Source organism: Mustela nivalis (genome assembly GCF_964662115.1).
Source record: "Mustela nivalis genome assembly, chromosome: 6".
In the NCBI taxonomy this organism is placed as follows: domain Eukaryota; kingdom Metazoa; phylum Chordata; class Mammalia; order Carnivora; family Mustelidae; genus Mustela; species Mustela nivalis.
Window position 1 is genome coordinate 71,849,126 of NC_139025.1, and position 23,577 is coordinate 71,872,702.

Sequence of the window (23,577 nt, forward strand, 5' to 3'; positions counted from 1 at the left end):
TTTCAAAGAGAACAAATAATGCCATCCCTTTGGACTGTATACTGAGGCAGAGCCATAACCAAAGAGCAACCGGGGGCTCTACCCCACTGCTTGATCATTTAGAATGCACAGAGATGTAAAATAATGAGCATCTACTTGGCCAGAATAATGAAGCTTCCCAAAAGTGGGTGTTCATCCCAGCACTCTCCTCCATGAGCCACGTATGAGCTACATTATGAATTACCCTGTTGATTTAACAGATACCAAGATGACCGGTTACAGACTCTGGTTAGAAATCCACCTCTTGGGGCACCTGAGTGACTCAGTGGGTTAAGCCTCTGCCTTCGGCTCAGGTCGTGATCTCAGGGTCCTGGGATAGAGCCCCACACCGGGCTCTCTGCTCAGCGGCGAGTCTGCTTCTCCCTCTCTCTCTGCCTGCCTCTCTGCCTACTTGTGATCTCTCTCTCTCTGTCAAATAAATAAATACAATCTTGAAAAAAGAAAGAAAGAAATCCACCTCTTACCCTCAGTAAGTGTTCCCTGCTAATGTTCCCCTGTAGAAAGAGTGTCTTTGACCCCAGCTGCTGAAACTAAATCAGATTTATTTTTGGTATAAAAGATTTTTAGCCCCAGACCCTCCTGCTTTGCTCCTCTCTCAACCCCTTCCTTCAACCACTTTTAGGTATTGATTTCCAAGGATTGGTGCCGATTAGTGGTGCTGGGGGGTTGGCACATGGCCTCAAGCAGCCTGATCTCATGGGTGGGTTGCTCAGGCTGGAACTTGAGCACCCAAGGATCCTTGATGATGTCCAGGATGGTGGCCCGTTTGGTGGCTTGGCGTAGCGTCTGGAGGACCAGGTTCTAGGGCAGGGGAAAGAGAGGTCTTGGCTGAGCTCGCCTCCCATTGTGCCACACGGGCAGTGAGCAGTTGGACCTAAGAGAGAAGCAGGAGAGCCCATCACACCACTCTGGTGAAAGGGAGTGTGGTCCTGATTTTATCCGGAAGAGCCAGGCATTGAACTCTGTGGAGGAGAGGGAAAGGAAGAGTACCTTGGAGGAAAACTTGCATAATCCCCTTCTGACCTAAAGAGACAGAGGCTAAAACCTGCTTAGGACTATCATGTAAGGTGTGGAGCCCAGGGGCTCCCTCCCAGTCAACTCCTCTAGGGAAGGGGTTAAAGTATGAGATGGGTCTGGTGGGGAAGAGCCTCCCCCAGGGTGGGGAGGCCTGGGATGGGTCTTCCCTCCCTGTGGGTCATCCCTGAGGCCTCAGCCCTCCTGGGGGAGCCAGCACCTTGCATTCCTGGGAGATGGAGTAGTTAGATGGAAAAGTGACCTCCTTTTGAGTCTCTTTCAGCAGCTTCTTGAGATTGGTGTCATCAAAGGGCAGCCGGGCGACCACTAGAGTGTAGAGGATGACACCCATGCTCCAGGTGTCAGACAGGAAAGGGTTGTAGGGCAAGCCCAGCAAGATCTCCGGGCACGCATAAGCAAAGCTGCCACAGTAGGTCTGGCTGAGGTGGTTTGTAAAGCAGTTCACTTGGCGGTAAGAAGGGCTACTGTGCACTGTCTGGTTAGAAGGCACCATCTTGGCGAAGCCAAAGTCCGATATCTTCACGTTCTCCCGCTTGTCCAGCAACAGGTTCTCCAACTTTAAGTCCCTACCAGCAGCAGAAAGGCTGGGGGTCAGGCTGGGGAGAGGGCTTAGTATTAGACCGGGAGCTGAAGGGCCAGGGGTCAGAGGCTAGAGATGGAAAAGGCAGAGTGGAGAGAGGTGCCATTAGGCGGACACAGGGAAGAGGAGGAGCCATGGAGTTGTGAGCAGAGCCCAAAGGTGAGAGAGGATGGTACCTGAGGACCACAGGGGGCTCGTCATTGTAGTTCACGGTGCCGTGCTCATGGTGGGTGCTACAGAAATGTTCTTGAGCAGAGAATTAAGATAGAGGGGATGAAGGGGCCTAGATAACTGAGGAAGGCCAAGGGAGAAAAGGCGGCAGAAAATGGGAAACATGCATGAAACCCCCTGGAGAGCCCATGGGCCCCAGCCTGGTGGCAGCACCCTCACCGGTGCACGATGCCCTTGCTGTGCAGATAGGCGATGCCCAGGGTCATCTGGGAGAACCACTTGCCAGCAAGGGGCTCAGAGCAAGCCCCGTAGCGCTGGATCCACTCCAGGACATCCCCGCCCTGAGCCAGCTCCAGAATGATGTATACTCGGGATGTGGTTTCGATGGCCTGGTAGAAGTTGATGAGGTACTTGTGCCGTAGGACCTTCATTACCTGGCCCCGGAAGAGGGACCCATCAGACCTGGGAAGGGAGAACCCTGGCTGTGCTCCCAGCCCTCCTCCTGCTGTTCTAACTAACTTAGAACTTTGCAAGAGGATTAAGCTCCAGAGGCCTGCATGGTCTGTGGGCAAACCCTATGCTTTGGACTTTCACTTTGTGAGGGGCTGGAGGTGAGTAGGTGGGTGGAAAGAGGTTGAATTTCCATCAAATCATTCTCCATCTGCTTAGGAAGACATTCAGCCCTGACTGGGAGGTGGGGGGTGTGTTTTATCTCCTCCCCCTCCTAACCATAGCCCTTCTGAGAAGTCTTAAGCAGCTAGGTATCAGTTCCCTTTTCCGGCCCCCTTTCCAACCTGTATCTCACGGGGCAGGAACTTGTTAAGATAGTCCTCAGAGGCCTTCTTCTTTGAGATGATCTTGACAGCCACCATCACCTTCTGCTTTGTGTAGTAAGCCTCATACACCGTCCCATAGGAGCCATTGCCAATGACCTTGCCCACCTCATAACCATAGTCCTCCATGACAGAGCGGTAGGCTGAGGTGGGTGGTGCTACCTCCGAGGTGTCTCCCTTCCCCATGATGTTGGGCTTGCTGAGAGCAGGGAACTTTGCTACTTAAAAGCCTATTATCTGCTCAGAAAGCCAACCTTGAGCCACTGAGGGCTAGGGTACCAAAGTGAAGTCAGTCTCTGAATGCTTGCCTATATAGTCACGCAAGTCTGGGATGCTGGGCTCAACTCTCCACTAGGAACATGGAGGGGAAAGAAGGGAGCAGCAGTTCTTTTTGTCTCCACTAGCTGTTGTTGCTTCTTTCTCCTCCTGGTTACGGAACTCCCCAGGGTCCCATGTTCCACATACATCACAATTCACCTTTCCACCACTGGCCACAAGGCTTGAGAATGGTGCACTGTGGAACATATTCCCGGAGGCAACTTCTGCAGTCTGGTGAGACCCCCTATAGATCTAGTCGAACATGCATGTTTATTGAGCATCTGCTGTGTGCTACGCTGCATGCTGAGTGCTGGGATAAAATCGCCAATAACACCTTGTTCTCCTAGACTTTATTATCCAGAATGAAACACACATGTGAGAATATTACAGAGAATTACAAGGCGTTGTAGAGCCTATTCTAAGTAATATTAACCTTACAGTGTTTTTTGTTTGTTTGGCTTAAAGCAACCACCATTTTTTTTTTTCCAAATTGAGCTGGGCTCAGTTGGGTGGTTCTTCTGGTGGTCTCATCTTAGCTGGGATGGTTTGTTTCTGCCACATATGATCTCACCATCCAGCCAGACTAGCCAGAGTTCCTCCACATAATAGCACTGATTTTTCTTTTCTTTTGCTTTTTTAAAAAAAATTACCATGTAATGTATTATTTATATCAGGGGTATAGGTCTGTGATTCATCAGTCTTACACAATTCACAGCACTCATCATAGCACACACCCTCCCCCATGTCCATAACCCAGTTGCCTCATCCCTCCTGCCCCCTTCCCCTCCAGCAACCCTCAGCGTAGCACTGAATTTCAAAAGGAAAAAAAATCAGAAATGGCACGATCAACTAAGCCTAGGCTCCAAAATTGCAGAGCATCACCTTCATACCTTTATACAAGTAAAAACAGTTACAAGGTTATAAGCTCTCAGATTGAAGGGATGGTAGAGACTCCACCTGTGAACCTTGAAACACGTTCTTATCTTGCTTCCCATGACCCTAAGTTCTGTAGTTTTCCTCCTATCCCTCTAGCCATTCCTCAGACTTCACTGGAGCCTTATCTTCTCTATTTGTCCCTTCATCGTATCCTGCCACAGGCCTTACTTCCTCTGGGCTTTATGTTCTCCTGTTAGGATCTCACCCGTTCCCAACACTTTAGTTATTAAACCAGTGCTGACTGCTCCTAATCTCATGTCTACCCCAGATGTCCTCTACTTCAGATCCAGCATCCAGCTGCTTACTGGACATCACATGGACAGGTCTTTCTCAGGTCTCTTAAACTCACCATGTCCAAAATTGAACTCTTTATGTTCTTGGCCTAGACTGCCTCTTTCTGTTAAGTTTTTTTTTTTTTTTTAAGATTTTATTAATTTTTTTGACAGAGAGAGCACAAGTAGCCGGAGAGGCAGGCAGAGGGAGAGGGAGAAATCAGACTTCCAGCAGAGTTGGGGGAGCCCGACGTGGGGCTTGATCTCAGGAGCGGGGGATCATGACCTGAGCCAAAGGCAGTCGCTTAACCAACTGAGCCACCCAGGCACCCTCTGTTAAGTTCTACAGTCATCTTCAGTTTACACACCCAGGTGTCATCCTAGACCCTCCCTTCTGCCTCAGCCCCTACATCTGATCTGTCACCTCTTCTGCCTCCTAATTATCTTTAATAATACATTCCGGCCTCTTGAAGCGGCTGCCACTTTGGTCAAGCCTCCACCAATTCTAGCAAGCTTTCTGTTCCCCACCAGTGTTCACCCTGAACCCCAAGGCATTAACACTTACTTTATTCCCACTTAAAGCAATTCAATGTCCTCCCGTCTCAGGATCAAGTCCAAATTCTTTTATATGGCTTCAGCATCTGACCCTGCTTATCTCTCCAGTTTTATCCTTTTTTTCCAAGATTTTTTTTTTTTTTAAATTTGACAGAGAAAGAGTACCGATAGGCAGAGCTGTAGACAGAAGGAAAGGGAGAAGCAGGCTCCCCGCTGAGCAGAAAGCCCAGTGAGGGGCTTGATCCCAGGACCACCTGAGCTGAAGGCAGATGTTTAACCAATTGAGCCACCCAGATGCCCCCAGTTTTATCTTTTAAAATACATGCAGTGCTCCAGCCAAACAATTACTTTTTCTTCATTGTTCCCTCTGTCCTGGCAAACCCCTACTCTTCCTTGAGGACTTAGCTCATGAGCTATTTTAAGGACACCTTTTACTGACTGCTCAAGCCCAAACTTGATGTTCCTCCTTCCTGGGTGCTCTCAGAGCCCAAGTACTTTCTCTGTCACCACATCTAACATAGTGTCATAACATAGTAATTGTGTTTTTTCTGCTTGCATCTCCCGCTAGGGCTGTAAGGGAGGTCCAGCTGACAAGAAGAGGGAGGTGAAGTCAGAGGTTTGGGAAGAATGGGTTGTGGAGAATGGAAGAAAGCTGATATGGAAAATGAGCAGGATCACTGGGCAGCACTGGGGGTCCAACTGAAGTTAAAAACATAATTTATAGGGGCACCTGGGTGGCTCAGTGGGTTAAAGCCTCTGCCTTCCACTCAGATCATGATCCCAGGGTCCTGGGATCGAGCCCCGCATCGGGCTGTCTGCTCAGCAGGGAGCCTGCTTCCTTCCTCTCTCTCTGCCTGCCTCTCTGCCTACTTGTGATCTCTGTCTGTCAAAAAAATAAAAAAATAAAAATCTTAAAAAAAAAACAAAAACAAAAACATAATTTATAGACACATGATTTTAACACTGTTAAGATTTTTTTTTACTATCTTGGGTATAGGTGCTTGAGTATTTTTTTTAAAGATTTTACTTATCTTTAAAAAAGATTTTACTGGGACGCCTGGGTGGCTCAGTTGGTTAAGCAGCTGCCTTCGGCTCAGGTCATGATCCCAGCGTCCTGGGATCGAGTCCCACATCGGGCTCCTTGCTCTGCAGGGAGCCTGCTTCTCCCTCTGACTCTGCCTTCCACTCTGTCTGCCTATGCTCACTCTCGCTCGTTCTCTCTCTGACAAATAAATAAATAAAATCTTAAAAAAAAAATAAAAAAAAATAAAAAAGATTTTACTTATCTTTAAAAAAGATTTTACTTATCTTTACTTCTGCTGCAGGGGGAGCAGCAGAAACAGGCTCCCAGCTGAGCAGGGAGCCCCATGCGGGGCTCAATCCCAGCACCCTGGGATTATGACCTGAACCAAAGGCAGATGCTTAACCAACTGAGCCACCCAGGTGCCCCATAGGTGTTTGAATATTGACAGATGAACCCAAGATTAAAGTTTCCCCTGCTAGCTGGAATGAAAGAATGGAAGAGAGGCATCAAGAACACAGGCAAGAATGTGGCTGAAATGATGGAATGCAGAATCTAAGCCACATGGGTTCGAAAGACAAGCTAGAAAAAGGTCAGAGGGACAAAAGGAGGGGTTGCAATTCTCCATGAAACAAGAACAAGTCTGGAGGGAATGACGGAGGACAAGAGATTGTGGTCTCTTGCTAGAGGGGTTATCTGGATATAAGACTGTGCGTGAGCAAGGTGGGAGCATGGCATGCAGGGAAAGAACAGAAGAATGAGATTTGCTGTCTTACAAAAACAATTCCAAAAACAAATTATGTGGTAGGCTACTGGTAAATTCCTACTTATGAACAGCCTGCAGATCCTGCTGGCAGGGTAATTCCAAAGTTTGTTGGAAGCTAGATCATTCTCACACTAGCAAGATGAGTTGTCCAGGGCACACCGTGGTCAGGAAGGCCCCCACCCCCAGCCCTGCCCATCTGCTCCTCAGGACAGGTGGCTTGGTGGCAGCTCTGTCCTCCTCATGTCCAGTGGGTAAATCAGTTCATTTGAAAATGTGTATTAAGCTGCCTACTTTATACAAAAACACTGCTAAGTCCTGAGGATATCAAGATGGATAAATTACAGTCTTCCTAGGAGTAGTTAGTAATTAGCAAGGAGGACAGACACAAAAGTAAAATAACAGTACAGTGAGATAAAGTGCTATAAACAAAGACTGGAAGATGTAAAGGCAGGCTTTATAGAAGAGGCATTTGCACTGTTAAAGAGGAGTCTCCAGGCACGTAAATAGGGAACAACAGACTGGGCTGTCTAGGCCGAAGGAATCGTATGAGGCTTGCAGGCTTGAAAGAACATGACATTCAAGATCCTAATTTGAATCCAGAATAGGGTTCCAAAAGGGTAATGTACCTGGAGAAGTAATAAAGATCCAGGTCTGACAGGCCTCATATACCAAGCCTTTTGGAGTTTCTCCTGTGTACTCATGGTCAAATTTTGATCAAAATGGTCAAAGTCAGGGCCTGTTAAAAAATCATGATGCCTAGTCACCACCTGATTTTATGGACCCAGAGCTTTAAGATCCTGATTTTGTGGACCCAGAGCTCCTTGTTTTTAATAAGCTTCTAGCCGAATGTGATTCACACCAAGATTTGAGAACCACCGTTGCAGGGAATAGTATATACAGTGTGTAGATGTATGAATCTTCACAGCAGCAGAGTGGAAAATGGACCCAAGAGGGGAGGTGCCCAGGAGACTAGCAAGGTGGTTGTGGTGGTAGTTTAGGTCAGAGAGGATGGGACCTGAACTAAGGTAGCCATGGAAGGCAAGTATTTGGAAGATATTGAGGAAATAAGCAGCAGGGGGGGCTTGACAGCATTGATCTGAGGAGACTGGTGATTGAGATGGAGTGAGAAACAGTTCCACGTCTCTGGCTTCTCTAAGTTACTTTTCTAATTACAAAATTCACTGATTTAGCTAAAAAAAACCTCAATTCCAACTTCCTAGAACCTCACCTCCTCCTCCTGCAGAGAGGAGGGCTGGGTCAGAGAGGGCAGAAGAGGGTAAATGGAGGACTTTTCAGGTCAGAAGCCACTTAGGATTTACCCCTGTACTAGATAACGTCTTTCCGCGGGGAAAGGGAACCTTAAGTCTGCATCCTTAAATGTTGCCCCCCGCTGGCCAAAAGGAAGTCACTGCCCCTGGGTCTGATTTTCAAAACTCCCCTAATGGCAGACGCCCTTAGAGTAGCGGAGACAGGCAAAAGTAAACTTTTCCAGAATAACCTGCAATACGAAATTAAGCTCGAACCCACACAGGTAAATACGAACAAAAACAAAGAAAGAGTCGAACGTATGCCCAGATTCTTTACCTGCAAATAACAATAACCCTGTCAGGCTGCCCAACTCACCAGATAAAAAGGGTGACACCCTGTCTCTTCTGCCTACCTCCGCACCAGACCTGGCTCGGGCTAGCCTAAGTTCGAATATGGGATGGTCGTTATGTGGCCAGGGAGGCCTCCGGTGCAGCCCCGGGAAAATATTTTTTATTTATATATTTATTTTTCGGCGGGAGACCATTCGTGACGGATTGGGAGAGCAGCAGTGAGGAGAGATCCAGACTCCAGGACCCTTGCATGTACTGTGCCCGAGGTGTCCTAGCACAGTGACACCCAAAGTCTCACTGCCCCCCTCCCACCGCCCCGCCCGGGTTGGGGGCCACGGACCGCCTCTCGGAGTTCGCCCTCTGCAGTTCGGGGCGAGTCCGATTGGTTCAGCCAGCAAATGCTCCGGGCGTCCGCTAGGTGTGGGCCCAGCCACCAACCCGGCTCCGTCTCCGGACAGTCACTGGACGCGGGCCGCGGACGCGGCTCCCGGGCTTCTGCCCGGGCCCCAAGTCTCCCTGGGGACCGGCGGGCGGCCCAAAGGCGACTCTTACCCCGAAGGGGCGTCCACGGCCGCGCAGACTGGCCTCAGCTGTAGCTCCTGCCCGAGAAGCCGTCGGCCGAGCCGCTCCACGGCAGCAGTCGTGGGGGCGTGGTCCCCTCTCCGCTCCAAGCGAGGAGCTTTCCGCCGGGCTGAGGCCCCTGAGGGAGAGGCGGAAGTGGTAAGACTGACGTGTCCTGGGCTGCTCTGCACATCGCCAGTGGGGTGGCCCCGCCGGGGGAGCGAACTAGCCGAGCCTTGCGGGCTCTCCGGAGCTGGGCCGGCCTCCCGGCTGGAGAAACCCCATCGAGGAGCCCCTCACTCAGCCGAGTGCGGCGTCCCGCGTGCTGCGACCGCAGCCGCTGCGATCAGGCGCCGCGGCGGCCAACCCCGTGGAGGTCGGTCGTCAGGTCCTCTCCGGGCCGCCGCTCCGCGCCGCTCTGGGGGAGACCCGGGCAGGAGCCCAAGGGCAGCTACGGGGCCGCGGAGGCCGCGGGCGCCGCGGAGGCCAGCCCTACCCCAGCGGTGAGGACCCCGCGGGTGCGGCGGGAAGGTGCCCGAGGCGCGAGGCCGCGTGGTGTTGCCATGGAAACGGGCTGGGCGCGCTGGGAGGTCCGGGGCAGGCGGACAGTGGGACGCGGACCCCAGATCTAGAGGACGAGAGCGCAGAGGCGGATAGACAGGATTGTTTTGGGGTCGGAGGGCGGCCTCCCGAGGGAGGGTTTGAGCGGCCAGGGGGAGAGATTGGAGCTATGGGGCTTCGTTTCGAAGGACCTGAGCTGGGGCGTCAGGAATTGATCCCTGCTTTTCATAACTGCAGGATCCCCCCAAACAGGTTCCACTGGCTTAAGGATGACAGTCCTAGGGCAGCCGGGGAGTTGGAGCTGCCAGTGGTTGCCAGTCCTGATACTGCTGCTGGGCTCAGGTTATGAGCCAGGGGTGGAAGGTGTGACACACTACAAGGCCGGTGACCCCGTCATTCTCTACGTCAACAAAGTGGGACCCTACCACAACCCTCAGGAGACTTACCACTACTATCAGCTTCCGGTCTGCTGCCCTGAGAAGATCCGTCACAAAAGCCTTAGCCTGGGTGAAGTGCTGGATGGGGACCGAATGGCCGAGTCTTTGTACGAAATACGCTTTCGGGAGAATGTGGAGAAGAGAATTCTGTGCCACATGCAGCTCAATTCTGCACAGGTCAGCCTCTCTGCATTGGCGAGTGCTTAGCCCTCCCTCCCAGGGACTCATAAGAGTGCCTCCTAATTTATGGTTTTCACCTCTATGGAAATGACCCAACTCGATTCTAACTACAACCCCACTGGTAGGTGGTATTATTTGCATTCAGTTGAGGAAGAAACATACTTGCTCATGAGAGACTTTTCCAAGACTGCGTGGATATTGAATTACAGAGGTGACACTAGAGCCCAGAACTCCTGACTCCAAGCTGCGTATTGGTAATAAGGTCCCACCTGTCACTACTGCATATTTGTTTCCTTCCATACCTACTTACTGGCTTTCTTAACTAGCTCCTTTACACTCTTATCTTTACCGTTATGCTTTTTTCTTTAGCAGATCCTAAGGGCACTTTTCTTTAATTTACCCAGACCTTCCTCCACCTTGCCTTTCTCCTTTTACTACACCTTAACCCCTATCAAGTCATATTGCTCTCTTTGGAGAATCCCAGCACACTAGGGTCTAACCCAATGGTTCTTAACACGGGGCAGTTCAGTTTGTCTCTCAAGGGACATTTGGTAATGTCTCCTAGAGATCAGTTTGATTGTAACTGTTGGTGGTGCTACTGACACCTAGTGGGAAGGAACCAGGTATGGTGCTTATTATAGTGACAGGACAGCTCCCTGCAATAAAGAATTATCCAGCCTCAAATATGAGTGGTGTCCAGGTTGTGAAACCTTGCTCTAACCCTCTGCCTGGGGAGGCCGTGTCTGACTCCTGACTTACTCTTTGTAGGTGGAACAACTTCGCCAGGCCATTGAGGAACTGTACTACTTCGAATTTGTAGTGGACGACTTGCCAATCCGTGGCTTTGTGGGCTACATGGAGGAGAGTGGCTTCCTGCCTCACAGCCACAAAATAGGGCTCTGGACCCATTTGGACTTCCACCTAGAATTCCATGGAGATCGAATTATATTTGCCAATGTCTCAGTGCGGGACGTCAAGCCCCACAGCTTAGATGGGTTACGACCTGATGAGTTCCTAGGCCTCACCCACACCTACAGTGTGCGCTGGTCTGAGACTTCAGTGGAACGTCGGAGTGACAGGCGCCGTGGTGATGATGGTGGTTTCTTTCCCAGAACACTGGAAATCCACTGGTTGTCCATCATCAATTCCATGGTGCTTGTGTTTTTACTGGTGGGTTTTGTGGCTGTCATTCTCATGCGTGTGCTTCGAAATGACCTGGCTCGATACAACTTGGATGAGGAGACTACATCTGCAGGTTCTGGTGATGACTTTGACCAAGGTGACAATGGCTGGAAAATTATCCATACAGATGTCTTCCGCTTCCCTCCATACCGTGGTCTGCTCTGTGCTGTGCTTGGTGTGGGTGCCCAGTTCCTGGCCCTTGGCACTGGTGAGGTGATAAAAATTAATCAGGGATTTCTCTCAAGGGGTAGAACTAAGCAGGTGGTTTGTTCTGGAAAGATCTGCAGATCTTCTCTTCTGTCCAAGGTGAGGGGCAGACCGAAGGGGGAGTGGGGTGGCCTCAAAAGGGAGGTGTATGGGGCACCTGGGTGGCTCAGTCAGCTAAGCATCCAACTCTTGATCTCAGCTCAGGTCTTGATCTCAAGGTCATGAGTTTAAACCCGGCTTTGGGCTCCATGCTGGATGTGGAGCTTACTTGGAAAAAAAAAAGAAAGAAAGAAAGGATGTGTATATTCAGCTGTGGGTTTGCTGGACAACAGAAGTAGGGGATATTGTTTTCTGGAGACCTTGGGTCTGGGTGGAAGGGGACCAATTCCTCTGAAATTGCCAGAAAAGGGAGAGACTAAGACTTGACACAGGCTTTCCACTACCACCCTGCAGGCATTATTGTCATGGCGCTGCTGGGCATGTTCAATGTGCACCGTCATGGGGCCATTAACTCAGCAGCCATCTTGTTGTATGCCCTGACCTGCTGCATCTCTGGCTACGTGTCCAGCCACTTCTACCGGCAGATTGGAGGCGAGCGTTGGGTGTGGAACATCATTCTTACCACCAGCCTCTTCTCTGGTGAGGACTGCCCTTTCCCTGGTGGGCTGGCCTGGTGGGCCGATTTGAGAAACTTAGAACACATTGTGGAACCCGGAATAGAGTGCTTCAAAGCACTCTATTTTTATTGCTTCAAAGCAATAAAAGTATGCAAAAGAAACAAAACCATTCAGAAAACAAGAATGCATTTCTTTTGCAAAATGTTCTAGGCAGCATGGTAAGCACTCGACACCCCTTCCTCTCATTTAATCCTCACAGTAATCCTATGTGAAGGTAATATTGTCCCCATTTTACTGATGAGGAAAATGAACTTCTGGCTGGTTAAGTAATTTGCCTGACATTACGCTCCTAAGAGGGAGTAGAGCAGGTTTCAGACCTAGGCACTGTGACTCAAGATCCTGTATTCTTGACCATTACATCAAGAATGAAATAACACTCTTTTGGGAACTTATTTTTTGATCCCCCCCCCCCCTTAAAAAAAGTATATTTTTTTAATTTGGAGGTGGCTACCCGACTCTAGCCTTACAAGCCAGTTTGTCCTTTCAAAGGCAGTAGTAGTGTGCATTCTAAGCCTTTTGTGTTCCCAATCCTGTCTGATTTATATTTTATCACATTATGTTTGAACCAGAGCTTTCTGAAGACAAGGCCTTAATCCAAAGGGATGTCTCATGCTAGGAATCCTGGATAGGATACCACAGAGGGATAGGGCCTTGGAGGCAGGTGGATTGTGTTACTCTTAGATTATGTAACAGCATAACAGTTGTTTTGTACTTTAATGATAATGGATGGGGGAGGGGATGTTGGTAAGATAAGGAACGGATACTACAGGCTGTGGCCGGGCAGAGATCTGCCTGGGAGCAGGATACTTCACACCCTCTCTGCCTGTCAGGGCTAGTCTGAGTGGGTGGTCCCAGGGATGCAACTTCCCCCTGCTGACCCTCCTTCTGGGGGCCCATCCCTGCAGTGCCTTTCTTCCTGACGTGGAGTGTGGTGAACTCGGTGCATTGGGCTAATGGTTCGACACAGGCTCTGCCAGCCACCACCATACTGCTGCTGCTGACAGTTTGGCTGCTGGTGGGCTTTCCCCTCACGGTCATCGGAGGCATCTTCGGGAAGAACAATGCTAGCCCCTTTGACGCACCTTGTCGCACCAAGAACATCGCCCGGGAAATCCCACCCCAGCCCTGGTACAAGTCTACACTCATCCACATGACTGTTGGAGGCTTCCTGCCTTTCAGGTATCCTCCCTTTATGCCATGGCCATCACTCTCAGGTTCCTGACTTTTCCTTTCCCAGGACCCTAACCCAACAAGAGTGATAACCCCTGGTTCAGCTTTACCAGTAAGAGATCATTAAATGGGTCCTCCTTTCTCCAAGCAGGACTCTGCTTGAAGCAGTTCACAGGTGAGGGTGTCTCACTTAGGAAGCTCTCAGGAGACACTGCTCCCTTTCACCATCTTTCTGGTTTCGGACTTTAGTGTCCACAGGCAGCACATGGTGCTTGAAGCCCAAATCATTACTTTTTCGATCTGTTGAGGACCTCTAGTGCCAGGCAAATGATACAGCTGAAAATCAAACAGGCAAGATCCTTGCTCTGAACTGATGAGGGCAGATGTTCTTGAAACGACTGCGGCGAGTCATGGGTAGAAGAGTCCCCATGGAGCCAGGCACTCCGGGGCAGGGACTGAAGCAGACCCACTTTCCACAGTGACCTGGTACCACGGAGGGGTGGTGGCTGGGTTTGGAGCTGGCACTGTGCTGGCGGTGCACAGCCCTTTAATGCGGTGTGTCGTGTCTTCTCTTCACAGTGCCATCTCTGTGGAGCTCTACTACATCTTTGCCACAGTCTGGGGTCGGGAACAGTACACTCTGTATGGCATCCTCTTCTTTGTCTTCGCCATCCTGCTGAGCGTGGGGGCATGCATCTCCATTGCGCTCACCTACTTCCAGTTGTCTGGGGAGGATTACCGCTGGTGGTGGCGATCTGTGCTGAGTGTTGGCTCCACTGGGCTCTTCATCTTCCTCTACTCCGTTTTCTACTATGCCCGGCGCTCCAACATGTCAGGGGCGGTACAGACAGTAGAGTTTTTTGGCTACTCCTTACTCACTGGTTATGTCTTCTTCCTCATGCTAGGCACCATCTCCTTTTTTTCTTCCCTAAAGTTCATCCGTTATATCTATGTTAACCTCAAGATGGACTGAGTTTTGGATGACAAAATTATTGCTCTTCTCTCTCATTCTTCACGTCCAGAGGCCCACTGATCTTTCTTACCAACGTCTCTTCTAATTGACTGAATTGTGTGATGGCATTGTTGCCTTCCCCTTTGCCCTTTGGGCCTCCTTTCCCCCGGAGAGCCTGAAAATTACAAATCTCTATTATATAAGGAGTATATATTTGAACTTTTTAAGTTGCCTTTAGTTTTCGTCCTGATTTTTCTTTTTACAATTATCAAAATAAAATTTATTAAGAAAAAGGATCCTGTAGTTGGGGGGCTTGGTCTGGAAATAGGAACTCAAGCCCTGCCGTTATGGGCACTGTCCCTTAGGAAGCCGGGTCAGCCGCGGAACGCACCGAACGCGAGTTCTCCGCGGAGCTTGGGAACTCTTGTCCGGGGGAACCTGCGGTGCCGGGGCCTGTTTCCGCGGTAAGCTGACGGAAGTGGCGAAGCCGAAGCTCCCTATGGAAAGCGAGTTGAATCACCGTGGCGACGGGAAGGGCGCGGAGCAACGCCCTTTCCGCCGGAAGCGGGTTTCAGGGCTTCCACGTGCTGTCCCTCCCCCCCAACACCCGACCCAGTAGCGGCGGCTCGGCCGCTGCCATGGAGCCTGCCGGGCTGGAGCAGATCCTGCGGGAACTGCTGCTGCCGGACACCGAGCGCATCCGCCGGGTACGGGACGGGGGGTGGGGGGTGATCGGACCGGGACGAACGGGAGGAGGTGGTGGGAAAGCCCCGACTTTGACCCTGGGACTCCTCCCAGGCCACCGAGCAGCTCCAGACCGCTCTTCGTGACCCCGCCGCCCTGCCCGCCCTCTGCCACCTGCTCGCCTCGGCGGTCGATCCTCAGGTGAAACGCCTGCCCCTGCCCGCGGAGCGTCCCTTAGTACGCCACCGGTCGAGCCCCAGCTTGCCCCCCTGCGGGCCGCTCAGCCCCTTTCTGCCCGGACCCTCACATGCGTGCTTCTTCGTCCCAGATCCGCCAGTTCGCGGCTGTGCTGACCCGCAGACGACTGAGCACCCGCTGGCGACGACTGACGGCGGAGCACCGGGAAAGGTGGGAGGGGCCAAGGGCGGGGCGGGGCCGGGCGGAGGCGGCTCCTAGGCGGGCCAAGTACTCACACCTGCCATCTGCGTTCCAGCCTCAAGTCGCTGGTCCTGACCGCCTTTCAGAGGGAGACCGAGTAAGTGCCTACCTTCCTCCTCTTGGGATCCTGACTGACTCAGGCTGAGACCCTCTGTGGATTTCTGCCTTGTCTTTCAGCTCCGGACAGGGCCGGGGAGGGGGAAAGATGTTGTCTGTTCTAAAGCAAGAGTGGAGCAAGGATTTTAAGATTGTTGAAGACTAAATTTCATGAGAATGGGTTGTGATGGTCTCCTAAACCCGAATCAGAAAAATGGAACCGAAATTCAGTCTACCTGAGTTCAGGCTCACCAGACTACACACCCACCTTGCTGCTGGTCTCCCTATGAGCCACCCTCCTATGTGTCCCAATTTGGCAAACCTTCTGCCCACACTTGGAGGTTTCTGTCCTGGCCACCTCATGGAGGCAGGCCCAGCATGTGCTGGGGAGGGTATTGGAGAGTGATTGGGGTCAGGGGCAATCTCTCCTGTTTGCAGGCACTCTGTGAGCCTTAGTCTGGCCCAGCTCTCTGGCACCATTTTTCGAAAGGAAGGCCTGGAGGCCTGGCCTCAGCTCATGCAGCTTCTTCAACACAGTACCCACAGCCCTCATATCCCAGAGAGAGAGGTACTAGCACATGGTGGGTGGGTGGGAGGAAGGAAGGGAGAGGGGGACTGAGTGGCTGGATAGACCATATAAGCTTTTCTCTCTCATTCCCTACACCTGGATAGATGGGGCTTTTGCTGCTAAGTGTGGTGGTGACCTCCCGGCCTGAGGCCTTCCAGCCCCACCACCGGGAGCTTCTTCGGCTTCTGAATGAGACCCTTGGTGAGGTGGGGTCTCCTGGGCTCCTCTTCTACTCCCTGCGCACTCTGACCATGATGGCCCCTTACCTGGGCACTGATGATGTGGTGAGATGCGGGTCCTCCCCTTCCCTGGCTCCCTGCCCTCAGAGCTTCTGTGTCCTTACCCTTGCAGGAGGCAGAACTATTTTAGACTCTATCTCTGCCATTTGTTGTCCCTAGCAGTTGAGAGGGGATACTGTGGGTGGCTGTACCTGGCTCCTGTGGCCAGGCTTTGAGGATGCAGCCAGCTTTTGGGGCCTGGGATGAGTGAGCGTGCATTATGCTTTTTGCCCTCCAGCCTCTTGCACGGATTTTGGTACCCAAGCTCATTGTGGCCGTGCAGACTCTGATCTCTGCAGATGAGGTGAGGACAACATTCAGGCAGGAGCTCTGTTTTGAGGAGAGTACAGGCCCACAGGGCCCGGTCCACTGAAGTAACCCATGGTTACCCTCTGACTTGTTTGATTGGCTGGCAGGCAAAGGCTTGTGAGGCTGTGGAGGCCCTGGATGAATTGTTGGAGTCAGAGGTGCCCATCATCACCTCCCACCTCTCTGAGGTCCTCACATTCTGCCTGGAGGTGAGCCGGGGAGGGGCATAGCCTCTGCTGCTTATTTTGCTGGGAGTTCCCTTGCCTGTTTCTGATTCAAGTTCGTCTCTGGGCAGGTGGCTAGAAATGTGGCTCTGGGTGATGCGATACGTGTACGGATTCTCTGCTGCCTCAGTTTCTTGGTCAAAGTCAAGAGCAAGGTGAGTACTCCATGATACACATGACTGCACCCCCATTTCCATCCTTGGGCTAATTTCTGGGACATTCTGTTCATCTCAGGGGTATCTTGCAGTTTTCAAAACTTGATCTGGCCTCACTCCAGCTCCTGGCTGGAAGTTTGGGAGTTTCCTGCTGGACCCTTTGTGACCTAGGGGGCTGGAATTTTTTTTTAAGACTTATTTATTTTATTATTATCATTTTTCATTTTATTTTTAAATATTTTGATTATTTGACAGAGATACAGTGAAGGAGGGAACACAAGCAGGGGGAGTAGGAGAGAGAGAAATAGGCTCCCCACCAAGCAGGGAGCCTGATGTAGAGCTTGATCCCAGGACTCTGGGTTCATGAACTGAGACCAAGGCAGATGCTTAACAACTGAGCCACCCAGGCACCCCTATTTATTTATTTTAGAGAGCTGTGTGCACATGAGCAGGGGGAGGGACAGAACGAGAGGGAGAGACAATCTCAAGCAGATTTTCTGCCAACTGTAGAGCCCAATGTGAGGCTCGATCCCATGACCCTGAGATCATGACCTGAGCCAAAGTTAAGAGTCAGATGCCTAACGTACTGAGGCAGCCAGGTGCCCAAAGCTGGAATTTTTATTGTGAGTCCATCTCGGGAGCAGATTCTCAGGGACATAGTTCCACCTTCCCTTTCAAGGCCTTACTGAAGAATCGTCTCCTGCCACCCTTACTACACACCCTTTTCCCCATTATGGCTGCTGAGCCTGCTCTGGGCCAGCTGGATCCTGAGGACCAGGATTCAGAAGAGGAAGAGCTGGAGAGTGGGCTGGTAGGAGAGACTCCTAAGCACTTTGCTGTACAGGTGAGATGTGCGACAGGTTGGGGCAGGCTGTTAGGTCTCTGTGGGGCAGAGATGGAGTCCAGCAAAGTCTTCCCGATCTTTTTCAGGTTGTGGACATGTTGGCATTACATTTGCCCCCGGAGAAGCTCTGTCCCTTGCTGGTAAGTATGGCTCTGTCCTCCCGGTGCCCTTCCCTCTCCCTCAGTGTGCCTAGTTTCCCACCACTGAGGCTATTTGGGCCCTGGCAGGTGTGGAGGGCTGCAGCAGGAGTGGGCAGACTTGGACCAGGGTTTCAGCAGAGAACCATCCGTTCCCCTAGATGCCTGTGCTGGAAGAAGCCTTGCGGAGTGAGAGACCGTATCAGCGCAAGGCTGGCCTCCTAGTGCTGGCCGTACTATCCGATGGAGCTGGTGACCACATCAGGCAGAGGTGCCTATTCCTCTGTCTTAGAGGGCAGGCGGGCCATGGGGAGGACCACTGCACGGCCCATGATGGTCCTAGTCTCTCACAGCTGTTGGAGCTTAAGTATGGGGAGCATTTCCCCTCGCAGGTGTTCTGGATTGAAAGATAATGTGGCTACCTCAGCTGTGGAGAGCAGGGGGTGGTGCCTGCTATCAGTGACATTGCCCTGGTTTCGCCCTGGAAATAAGGGGCAGCGCTTAGCCTAGGGCTTTCTGGCCCCGCCCCTCAACCAGAATCTGGCTTCCGCACCCCCAGGCTGCTGCCCCCACTGCTGCAGATCGTGTGCAAGGGCCTGGAGGACCCATCCCAGGTGGTCCGCAATGCTGCACTGTTTGCCCTGGGCCAGTTCTCAGAGAACCTCCAGGTCAGTGAGGCTGAACGTGGGTGGACACCCCACCCGTCCCCAGGACCAGCTTCCCCTCAGCTTCATCTCTTCACCCATCCCTGCTGCCACTGCACTTAGTGGGGCGCTTTTAGGGCACAGCCCTGGTCAGCTGACTCGGGGCCTCCCTACCCCTCCCCCAGCCCCACATCAGCAGCTATGCAGGGGAGGTGATGCCACTGCTCCTTGCCTACCTGAAGTCGGTGCCTCCTGGGCACACAAACCACCTCGCCAAGGCCTGCTATGCCCTGGAGAATTTCGTGGAGAATCTAGGTAGGTGTGAGAGGGAGGGGACAGAGCTGTCACTTTGGATGAAGGGGGTGGGACATGCTGCCTGCGGCAGGGAGAGGTGTGTGGCAGGCTGCCAAGGAGCCCTGGGTTGGATGTTAGAGGTCAGCCTAGAGGCAGGGGGCCCCCAGAAAGTAGGAGACCTGGGCTTTTTATTAGCTTGCCCTTTCCCACAGGGCCCAAAGTGCAGCCCTACCTTCCGGAGCTGATGGAGTGCATGCTGCAGCCTCTGAGGAATCCCAGCAGCCCCCGGGCCAAGGAGCTGGCTGTGAGCGCCCTGGGAGCCATTGGTGAGGAGAAGGCGGCGGGTACTGGGTTACCCTACAGAGCCTGTGATACGTGGTCCCGGTGATTCTCATTCCAGCTCTGATTCTGTCCTTCTGTCCCTCAGCCACAGCTGCACAGGCCTCCCTGCTGCCCTACTTCCCCACCATCATGGAGCACCTGCGGGAATTCCTGCTGACAGGCCGCGAGGACCTCCAGCCTGTGCAGATCCAAAGCCTCGGTGCATAAGGGGCTCAGGCAGTGCTCTCAGTGCTGGGGAAGGGTCAAGGGGTTCATGAGGATCTCCCCCAGGCCAGCACAGATATCTTCCCATCCAAGGAGGCACTCTTCCCAATGTACCCAGAAACCAGTGGGATTGTTCAGTTAACCCCCAGCTGCCATCTTCAGTCCCCTAGGTTTTGGCCTTGTATCCGTCTGGCTCATGGTTGCTTCCTAGTACTAACCTGGCCCTTGTCCCCACAGAGACTCTTGGGGTGCTGGCTCGAGCAGTAGGTGAGCCCATGAGGCCCCTGGCTGAAGAGTGCTGCCAGCTGGGGCTGGGCCTGTGTGACCAGGTAGACGACCCTGACTTGCGGCGCTGCACGTGAGTGAACCCCCTTCCTGCCCCCAGCCCGCACCTCCTGCCTGCCTGCCCACTGGATCCCCAGCCCTGAGCCTAGAACCCGGTCCTGTGGTTCTGGACTGCGGGTTTCCCCGGGCTTCCCCATTTTGTCTGGCTCCAGCAGGCAGGACTGTACGGCTTCCACCTGCCTCCACCAGGTACAGCCTGTTTGCAGCCTTATCAGGGCTCATGGGGGAAGGCCTGGCACCCCACCTGCCGCAGATCACCACGCTCATGCTGTTGTCCCTGCGTTCCACGGAGGGCATTGTGGTGAGCAGAGAATGGGTGGGCGGAGTTGGTTCAGGAAGGGCTGCCCTGGGGTGGCAATCATCTGGGCACAGCTGAGCCCAAGTCCCTGCTGCACCTCCTCTGCCCAGCCTCAGTATGACGGAAGCAACTCCTTCCTTCTGTTTGACGACGAGAGTGATGGGGAGGAAGAGGAGGAGCTCATGGACAAGGATGAGGAAGAGGAGGATGACTCTGAGATCTCAGGGTGCGGAGGGATGCCATTCTCCTCAGAGGAACCCTGGCTTTGGGCAAGGGCCCTGTGCCCCTGCCCCCGTAGGTGCCTGATCACTGCCAACCCCCATCTTACTGCAGGTACAGCGTGGAGAACGCCTTCTTTGATGAGAAGGAAGACACCTGTGCTGCTCTGGGGGAGATCGCAGTGAATACCAGGTGAGCCTTGGCCCTTTCCTGACACTGGGAACCCCACCTGGGAGCTCCGTCCCCATGGCTGTATGCCTATCCACAGTGTGGCCTTCCTTCCGTACATGGAGAGTGTCTTTGAAGAAGTATTCAAGTTGCTGGAGGTGAGAGGGCCAGCGGACAGAGCAGGTGGGGTCCCTGGGGTGAGGGGCCCTGCATTGGCCATGACCACAGCAGGCCTGTCTTGCACATCCTCATCCTACAGTGCCCTCACCTAAACGTGCGGAAGGCAGCCCATGAGGCCCTAGGGCAGTTCTGCTGTGCACTGCACAAGGCCTGTCAGAGCTGCCCCTCGGAACCCAACACCGCGGGTGAGCAGCAGAGAGTGGGGCCTCCAGGAACTGTGGACAGTGGGGTGGGGGGCGGGGGAGGGCAGGGCCTAACCGGGGCCTCAGCCAATGATGTCCCCAGCTCTGCAGGTCGCCCTGGCCCGGGTGGTACCATCCTACATGCAGGCAGTGAGCAGTGAGCGGGAGCGCCAGGTGGTAATGGCTGTGCTCGAGGCGCTGACGGGAGTGCTGCGCGGCTGTGGGCCCCTTGCGCTGCAGCCTCCCGGGCGCCTCGCTGAGCTCTGTGGCATGCTCAAGGCTGTGTTGCAGCGGAAGGTGAGCAGGGCAGGTGGGCTGCAGGGAGAGGAGCTGGCCTGGCCCGAGGCTACAGGTCCAGCCTCCCCCTACCTCCCCATCATGGAGATAAGGGACCAGAGAGCCCAGGCTGAGCTGAACTCTCCTCCTGCAGACAGCCTGTCAGGACCCTGAGGAGGAAGAGGAGGAGGAGGAGCAGGTGAGAGTGCGGGAGGCACACGGTGGGAGCAGGCTGTCCCTGGGGTATCTGCAGAGCAGGGATGGACAGTGTCCCTGGGCTTGGCCTCAGGGAGCCAGGGCTGCTACAAGGTTGGTTATGGCTTTGAATAATGCATCCCTGCTCCCATGAAGGCAGTGAGGATTCTGGAAAGGCTTTCTGCAGGTGAGGGTCTAGGGCCAGGGAGGATGGGATCAAGAGGGGAGAGGAGGCTCACCAGGAGAAAAAGCTGGGCTTCATAGGAGCCACCATGGGGGCCACCTATGGCAGTGGCAGAGCACTGGGTGGGGCGTGGCCCCTGCAGCAGAGCTAGCCCCGGTACCTTAGCCACTGACCCGGCCCCGCAGGCCGAGTATGATGCCATGTTGCTAGAGCATGCTGGAGAGGCCATTCCTGCCCTGGCCGCTGCGGCGGGGGGAGATGCCTTTGCCCCCTTCTTTGCCAGCTTCTTGCCGTTGCTGCTGTGCAAGACGGTGAGTGCTCTGCGCCCTGGCCTCCAACCCCGTCCTGCCTGTGTGCCCAGTGCCTGGCCCCACCCTGACTCGCACTCTTCCCCCCACCAGAAACAGGGCTGCACTGTGGCAGAGAAGTCCTTTGCTGTGGGGACGCTGGCAGAGTCCATTCAGGGCCTGGGTGGGGCCTCAGCCCAGTTTGTGTCCCGGCTCCTCCCTGTGCTGTTGAGCACCGCCCGGGAGGCTGACCCTGAGGTGCGGAGCAATGCGGTCTTCGGGCTGGGTGTGCTGGCAGAGCATGGGGGCCGGCCTGCTCAGGAGTATCCTAGGGCTGTGGGGGTGGGGGTGGTGGGGGCAGCCAGTGGGGAGTGGAGAGTATCCCTGGGCTCTAGGATGGGAGAGGTCTGCCGTGGGCCTGTTCCTTGACTGTGGAACCAGATACTTCCCCAAGCTGCTGGGGCTGCTGTTGCCCCTCCTGGCACGGGAGCGCCACGATCGCGTCCGTGACAACATCTGTGGGGCACTGGCCCGCCTGCTGATGGCCAGTCCCACAAGAAAACCGGAGCCCCAGGTGAGGGCTGGGGGCAAGGCCCAGAAGCTGTGGGGGCGGGGGGAAGGAGACAGAACAGGGGTCTGAGGCCTCTCTGTGTCCAGGTGCTGGCTGCCCTGCTGCATGCCCTGCCCCTTAAGGAGGACTTGGAGGAGTGGGTCACCATAGGGCATCTCTTCAGCTTCCTGTACCAGAGCAGCCCCGACCAGGTAAGTCAGAGGGGAGCTTCAAGCTCCAGCCAGAGGCAGGCTTGGCCTTCCTTATAGCTGATGCAGTCACAGCCTAAACTGCTCTTGGACACTCCTGTGTCCTTACTCTGCCAGGGTCAGTGGCCACGGCCCCCTCACGGCACAGCAGTTTTCTCTCCGGAGGCCCCATGCTCCCTGGCCCTGTACACCCTCTGGTGGGAGGCAGAAGTCACAGCTTCCCTGGGCTGACTTCCTACACTGGGGTTTCTTCCTACAGTGTTCCTCAGAGCATAGACATCTCTGGGCCACTCTCCCTGTCCCTTCCAGTTAGAGCAGCTCGGGTTTCTAAATGAGATTCATCTGTACCAACCAGCTAGGTTTGGACTTGGGTGCCCATATTCCTGTGTCGTTCACCTCTCTCCTGCACCTTCAGAGCCTGCTGTGTTGGTGGAACTCCTCTGAGTGTCTGGGCTTTTGGTCACCATCTGTCTCCTTCAAAGAAAAAAATTACTCCCACCATGTTTCATGGGTCCTTCTTGGGTTTCCCAGTTGTCTCAGATGTGAAACAGTGTCAAGTGTATATCCCTAGCAGGAGACTCCGGCTCTCCTCGGGCTGGGGCCCAGGGCTGCTGGCACACCCAAGTCAGCCTGTTTCCCCTGCCCTGCAGGTTGTAGATGTGGCTCCTGAGCTCCTGCGCATCTGCAGCCTCATCCTGGCTGAGAACAAGATCCCACCAGGTGAGTTGGGTGGCAGTGGGCAGAGGCGGGGACGTGGGGGCCAGCTAGGGACCTACAGGCTGGGCCTCCCCGCTCTCTCCCTCTTCGCTCTCCACACAGACACCAAGGCTACACTGCTGCTGCTCCTGACATTCCTGGCCCGACAGCACACTGACAGCTTCCACTCGGCCCTGGGCTCGCTGCCTGGTGACAAAGCTCAGGAACTCCAGGCCGCCCTGGGCCTCACCTAGACCGGGGGCTGCAGCCGGGCCAGAGAGAGTAGAGCCTGCCCAGGCCCCAGGACCACCTCTCAGCCCTGTTTCAGCTCACGCCTTACCAAAGATTCTGGGCCTCATAGCTACTCGGGAGTCTCAGCCCCGCTTGCTGCCTTATGGGGGTGTCTCTGGGGCTGGGTCTTTTAACGCTGTGGGACAGTGCAAATGGAGTCTTGACATCCTACCCTAATAAAGGCAGTTCGGTTACTGCTTGACCGGTAGCTCTGAGAGCAGGAAACAGA

General features: G+C 53.7%; 3 protein-coding genes and 1 long non-coding RNA gene across 13 annotated transcripts; 2 read left to right on the forward strand and 2 right to left on the reverse strand.

Moving 5' to 3' along the window:
- Positions 1 to 561: 561 nt before the first annotated feature.
- TSSK4 (testis specific serine kinase 4) lies at positions 562 to 8,787 on the reverse strand. Of its 6 annotated transcripts, none has more exons than XM_082734539.1 (4): positions 8,677 to 8,787; positions 2,045 to 2,259; positions 1,274 to 1,640; positions 562 to 840 (listed from the first exon to the last, which is right to left on the reverse strand). In XM_082734539.1, the coding sequence occupies exons 2-4, from the start codon at positions 2,254 to 2,256 to the stop codon at positions 658 to 660; spliced, it is 762 nt and encodes a 253-aa protein (XP_082590665.1). In that variant the 5' UTR covers positions 2,257 to 2,259; positions 8,677 to 8,787; the 3' UTR covers positions 562 to 657. The 6 variants fall into 6 exon arrangements, with proteins under 6 accessions (XP_082590665.1, XP_082590666.1, XP_082590667.1 ...); XM_082734540.1 differs by having other exon boundaries at positions 2,045 to 2,287; positions 8,677 to 8,755; XM_082734541.1 differs by having other exon boundaries at positions 1,274 to 1,670; positions 2,045 to 2,287; positions 8,677 to 8,755.
- On the forward strand, positions 8,710 to 14,347 carry TM9SF1 (transmembrane 9 superfamily member 1). 4 transcript variants are annotated; one of them, XM_082734517.1, is made up of 6 exons: positions 8,710 to 8,844; positions 9,499 to 9,860; positions 10,632 to 11,253; positions 11,706 to 11,891; positions 12,835 to 13,108; positions 13,679 to 14,347. In XM_082734517.1, exons 2-6 carry the CDS (start codon positions 9,516 to 9,518, stop codon positions 14,070 to 14,072), a joined length of 1,821 nt encoding a protein of 606 aa, XP_082590643.1. In that variant the 5' UTR covers positions 8,710 to 8,844; positions 9,499 to 9,515; the 3' UTR covers positions 14,073 to 14,347. The 4 variants fall into 4 exon arrangements, with proteins under 4 accessions (XP_082590643.1, XP_082590641.1, XP_082590642.1 ...); XM_082734515.1 differs by having other exon boundaries at positions 8,843 to 9,188; positions 9,484 to 9,860; XM_082734516.1 differs by having other exon boundaries at positions 8,843 to 9,188.
- On the reverse strand, positions 14,302 to 15,142 carry LOC309866726. 2 transcript variants are annotated; one of them, XR_014312769.1, is made up of 2 exons: positions 15,043 to 15,142; positions 14,302 to 14,548 (listed from the first exon to the last, which is right to left on the reverse strand). It is a non-coding gene; the product is annotated as an uncharacterized lncRNA (long non-coding RNA). The 2 variants fall into 2 exon arrangements; XR_014312770.1 differs by having other exon boundaries at positions 14,910 to 15,118.
- Positions 14,547 to 23,542, forward strand: IPO4 (importin 4). The gene is made up of 30 exons (XM_082734514.1): positions 14,547 to 14,758; positions 14,850 to 14,936; positions 15,064 to 15,143; positions 15,229 to 15,270; positions 15,708 to 15,837; positions 15,942 to 16,121; positions 16,354 to 16,419; positions 16,532 to 16,633; positions 16,720 to 16,803; positions 17,483 to 17,647; positions 17,734 to 17,787; positions 17,946 to 18,055; positions 18,344 to 18,452; positions 18,614 to 18,743; positions 18,935 to 19,048; positions 19,150 to 19,263; positions 19,506 to 19,626; positions 19,803 to 19,914; positions 20,022 to 20,137; positions 20,245 to 20,322; positions 20,399 to 20,456; positions 20,558 to 20,663; positions 20,764 to 20,957; positions 21,091 to 21,135; positions 21,501 to 21,626; positions 21,717 to 21,925; positions 22,044 to 22,176; positions 22,260 to 22,364; positions 23,012 to 23,081; positions 23,181 to 23,542. Exons 1-30 carry the CDS (start codon positions 14,690 to 14,692, stop codon positions 23,309 to 23,311), a joined length of 3,240 nt encoding a protein of 1,079 aa, XP_082590640.1. The 5' UTR covers positions 14,547 to 14,689; the 3' UTR covers positions 23,312 to 23,542.
- Positions 23,543 to 23,577: the final 35 nt, after the last annotated feature.

What these genes read in the sequence shown, in the direction of transcription:
- TM9SF1 (XM_082734517.1), top strand. Translation starts at nt 9,516, where the DNA reads ATGACAGTCCTAGGGCAGCCGGGGAGTTGGAGCTGCCAGTGGTTGCCA. An exon ending in TGCAGCTCAATTCTGCACAG is followed by an intron (nt 9,861 to 10,631) that starts GTCAGCCTCTCT and finishes TACTCTTTGTAG; the next exon opens with GTGGAACAACTTCGCCAGGC. An exon ending in GTTCCTGGCCCTTGGCACTG is followed by an intron (nt 11,254 to 11,705) that starts GTGAGGTGATAA and finishes ACCACCCTGCAG; the next exon opens with GCATTATTGTCATGGCGCTG.
- TSSK4 (XM_082734536.1), bottom strand. Translation starts at nt 2,844, where the DNA reads ATGGGGAAGGGAGACACCTCGGAGGTAGCACCACCCACCTCAGCCTAC. An exon ending in AGCAAGGGCATCGTGCACCG is followed by an intron (nt 1,671 to 2,044) that starts GTGAGGGTGCTG and finishes CCCTCTCCCCAG; the next exon opens with CCTGACCCCCAGCCTTTCTG. An exon ending in CCATCTCCCAGGAATGCAAG is followed by an intron (nt 841 to 1,273) that starts GTGCTGGCTCCC and finishes CCCCTGCCCTAG; the next exon opens with AACCTGGTCCTCCAGACGCT.
- IPO4 (XM_082734514.1), top strand. Translation starts at nt 14,690, where the DNA reads ATGGAGCCTGCCGGGCTGGAGCAGATCCTGCGGGAACTGCTGCTGCCG. An exon ending in AGTTCTCAGAGAACCTCCAG is followed by an intron (nt 18,453 to 18,613) that starts GTCAGTGAGGCT and finishes CCCCTCCCCCAG; the next exon opens with CCCCACATCAGCAGCTATGC. An exon ending in TGTGCAGATCCAAAGCCTCG is followed by an intron (nt 19,264 to 19,505) that starts GTGCATAAGGGG and finishes TTGTCCCCACAG; the next exon opens with AGACTCTTGGGGTGCTGGCT.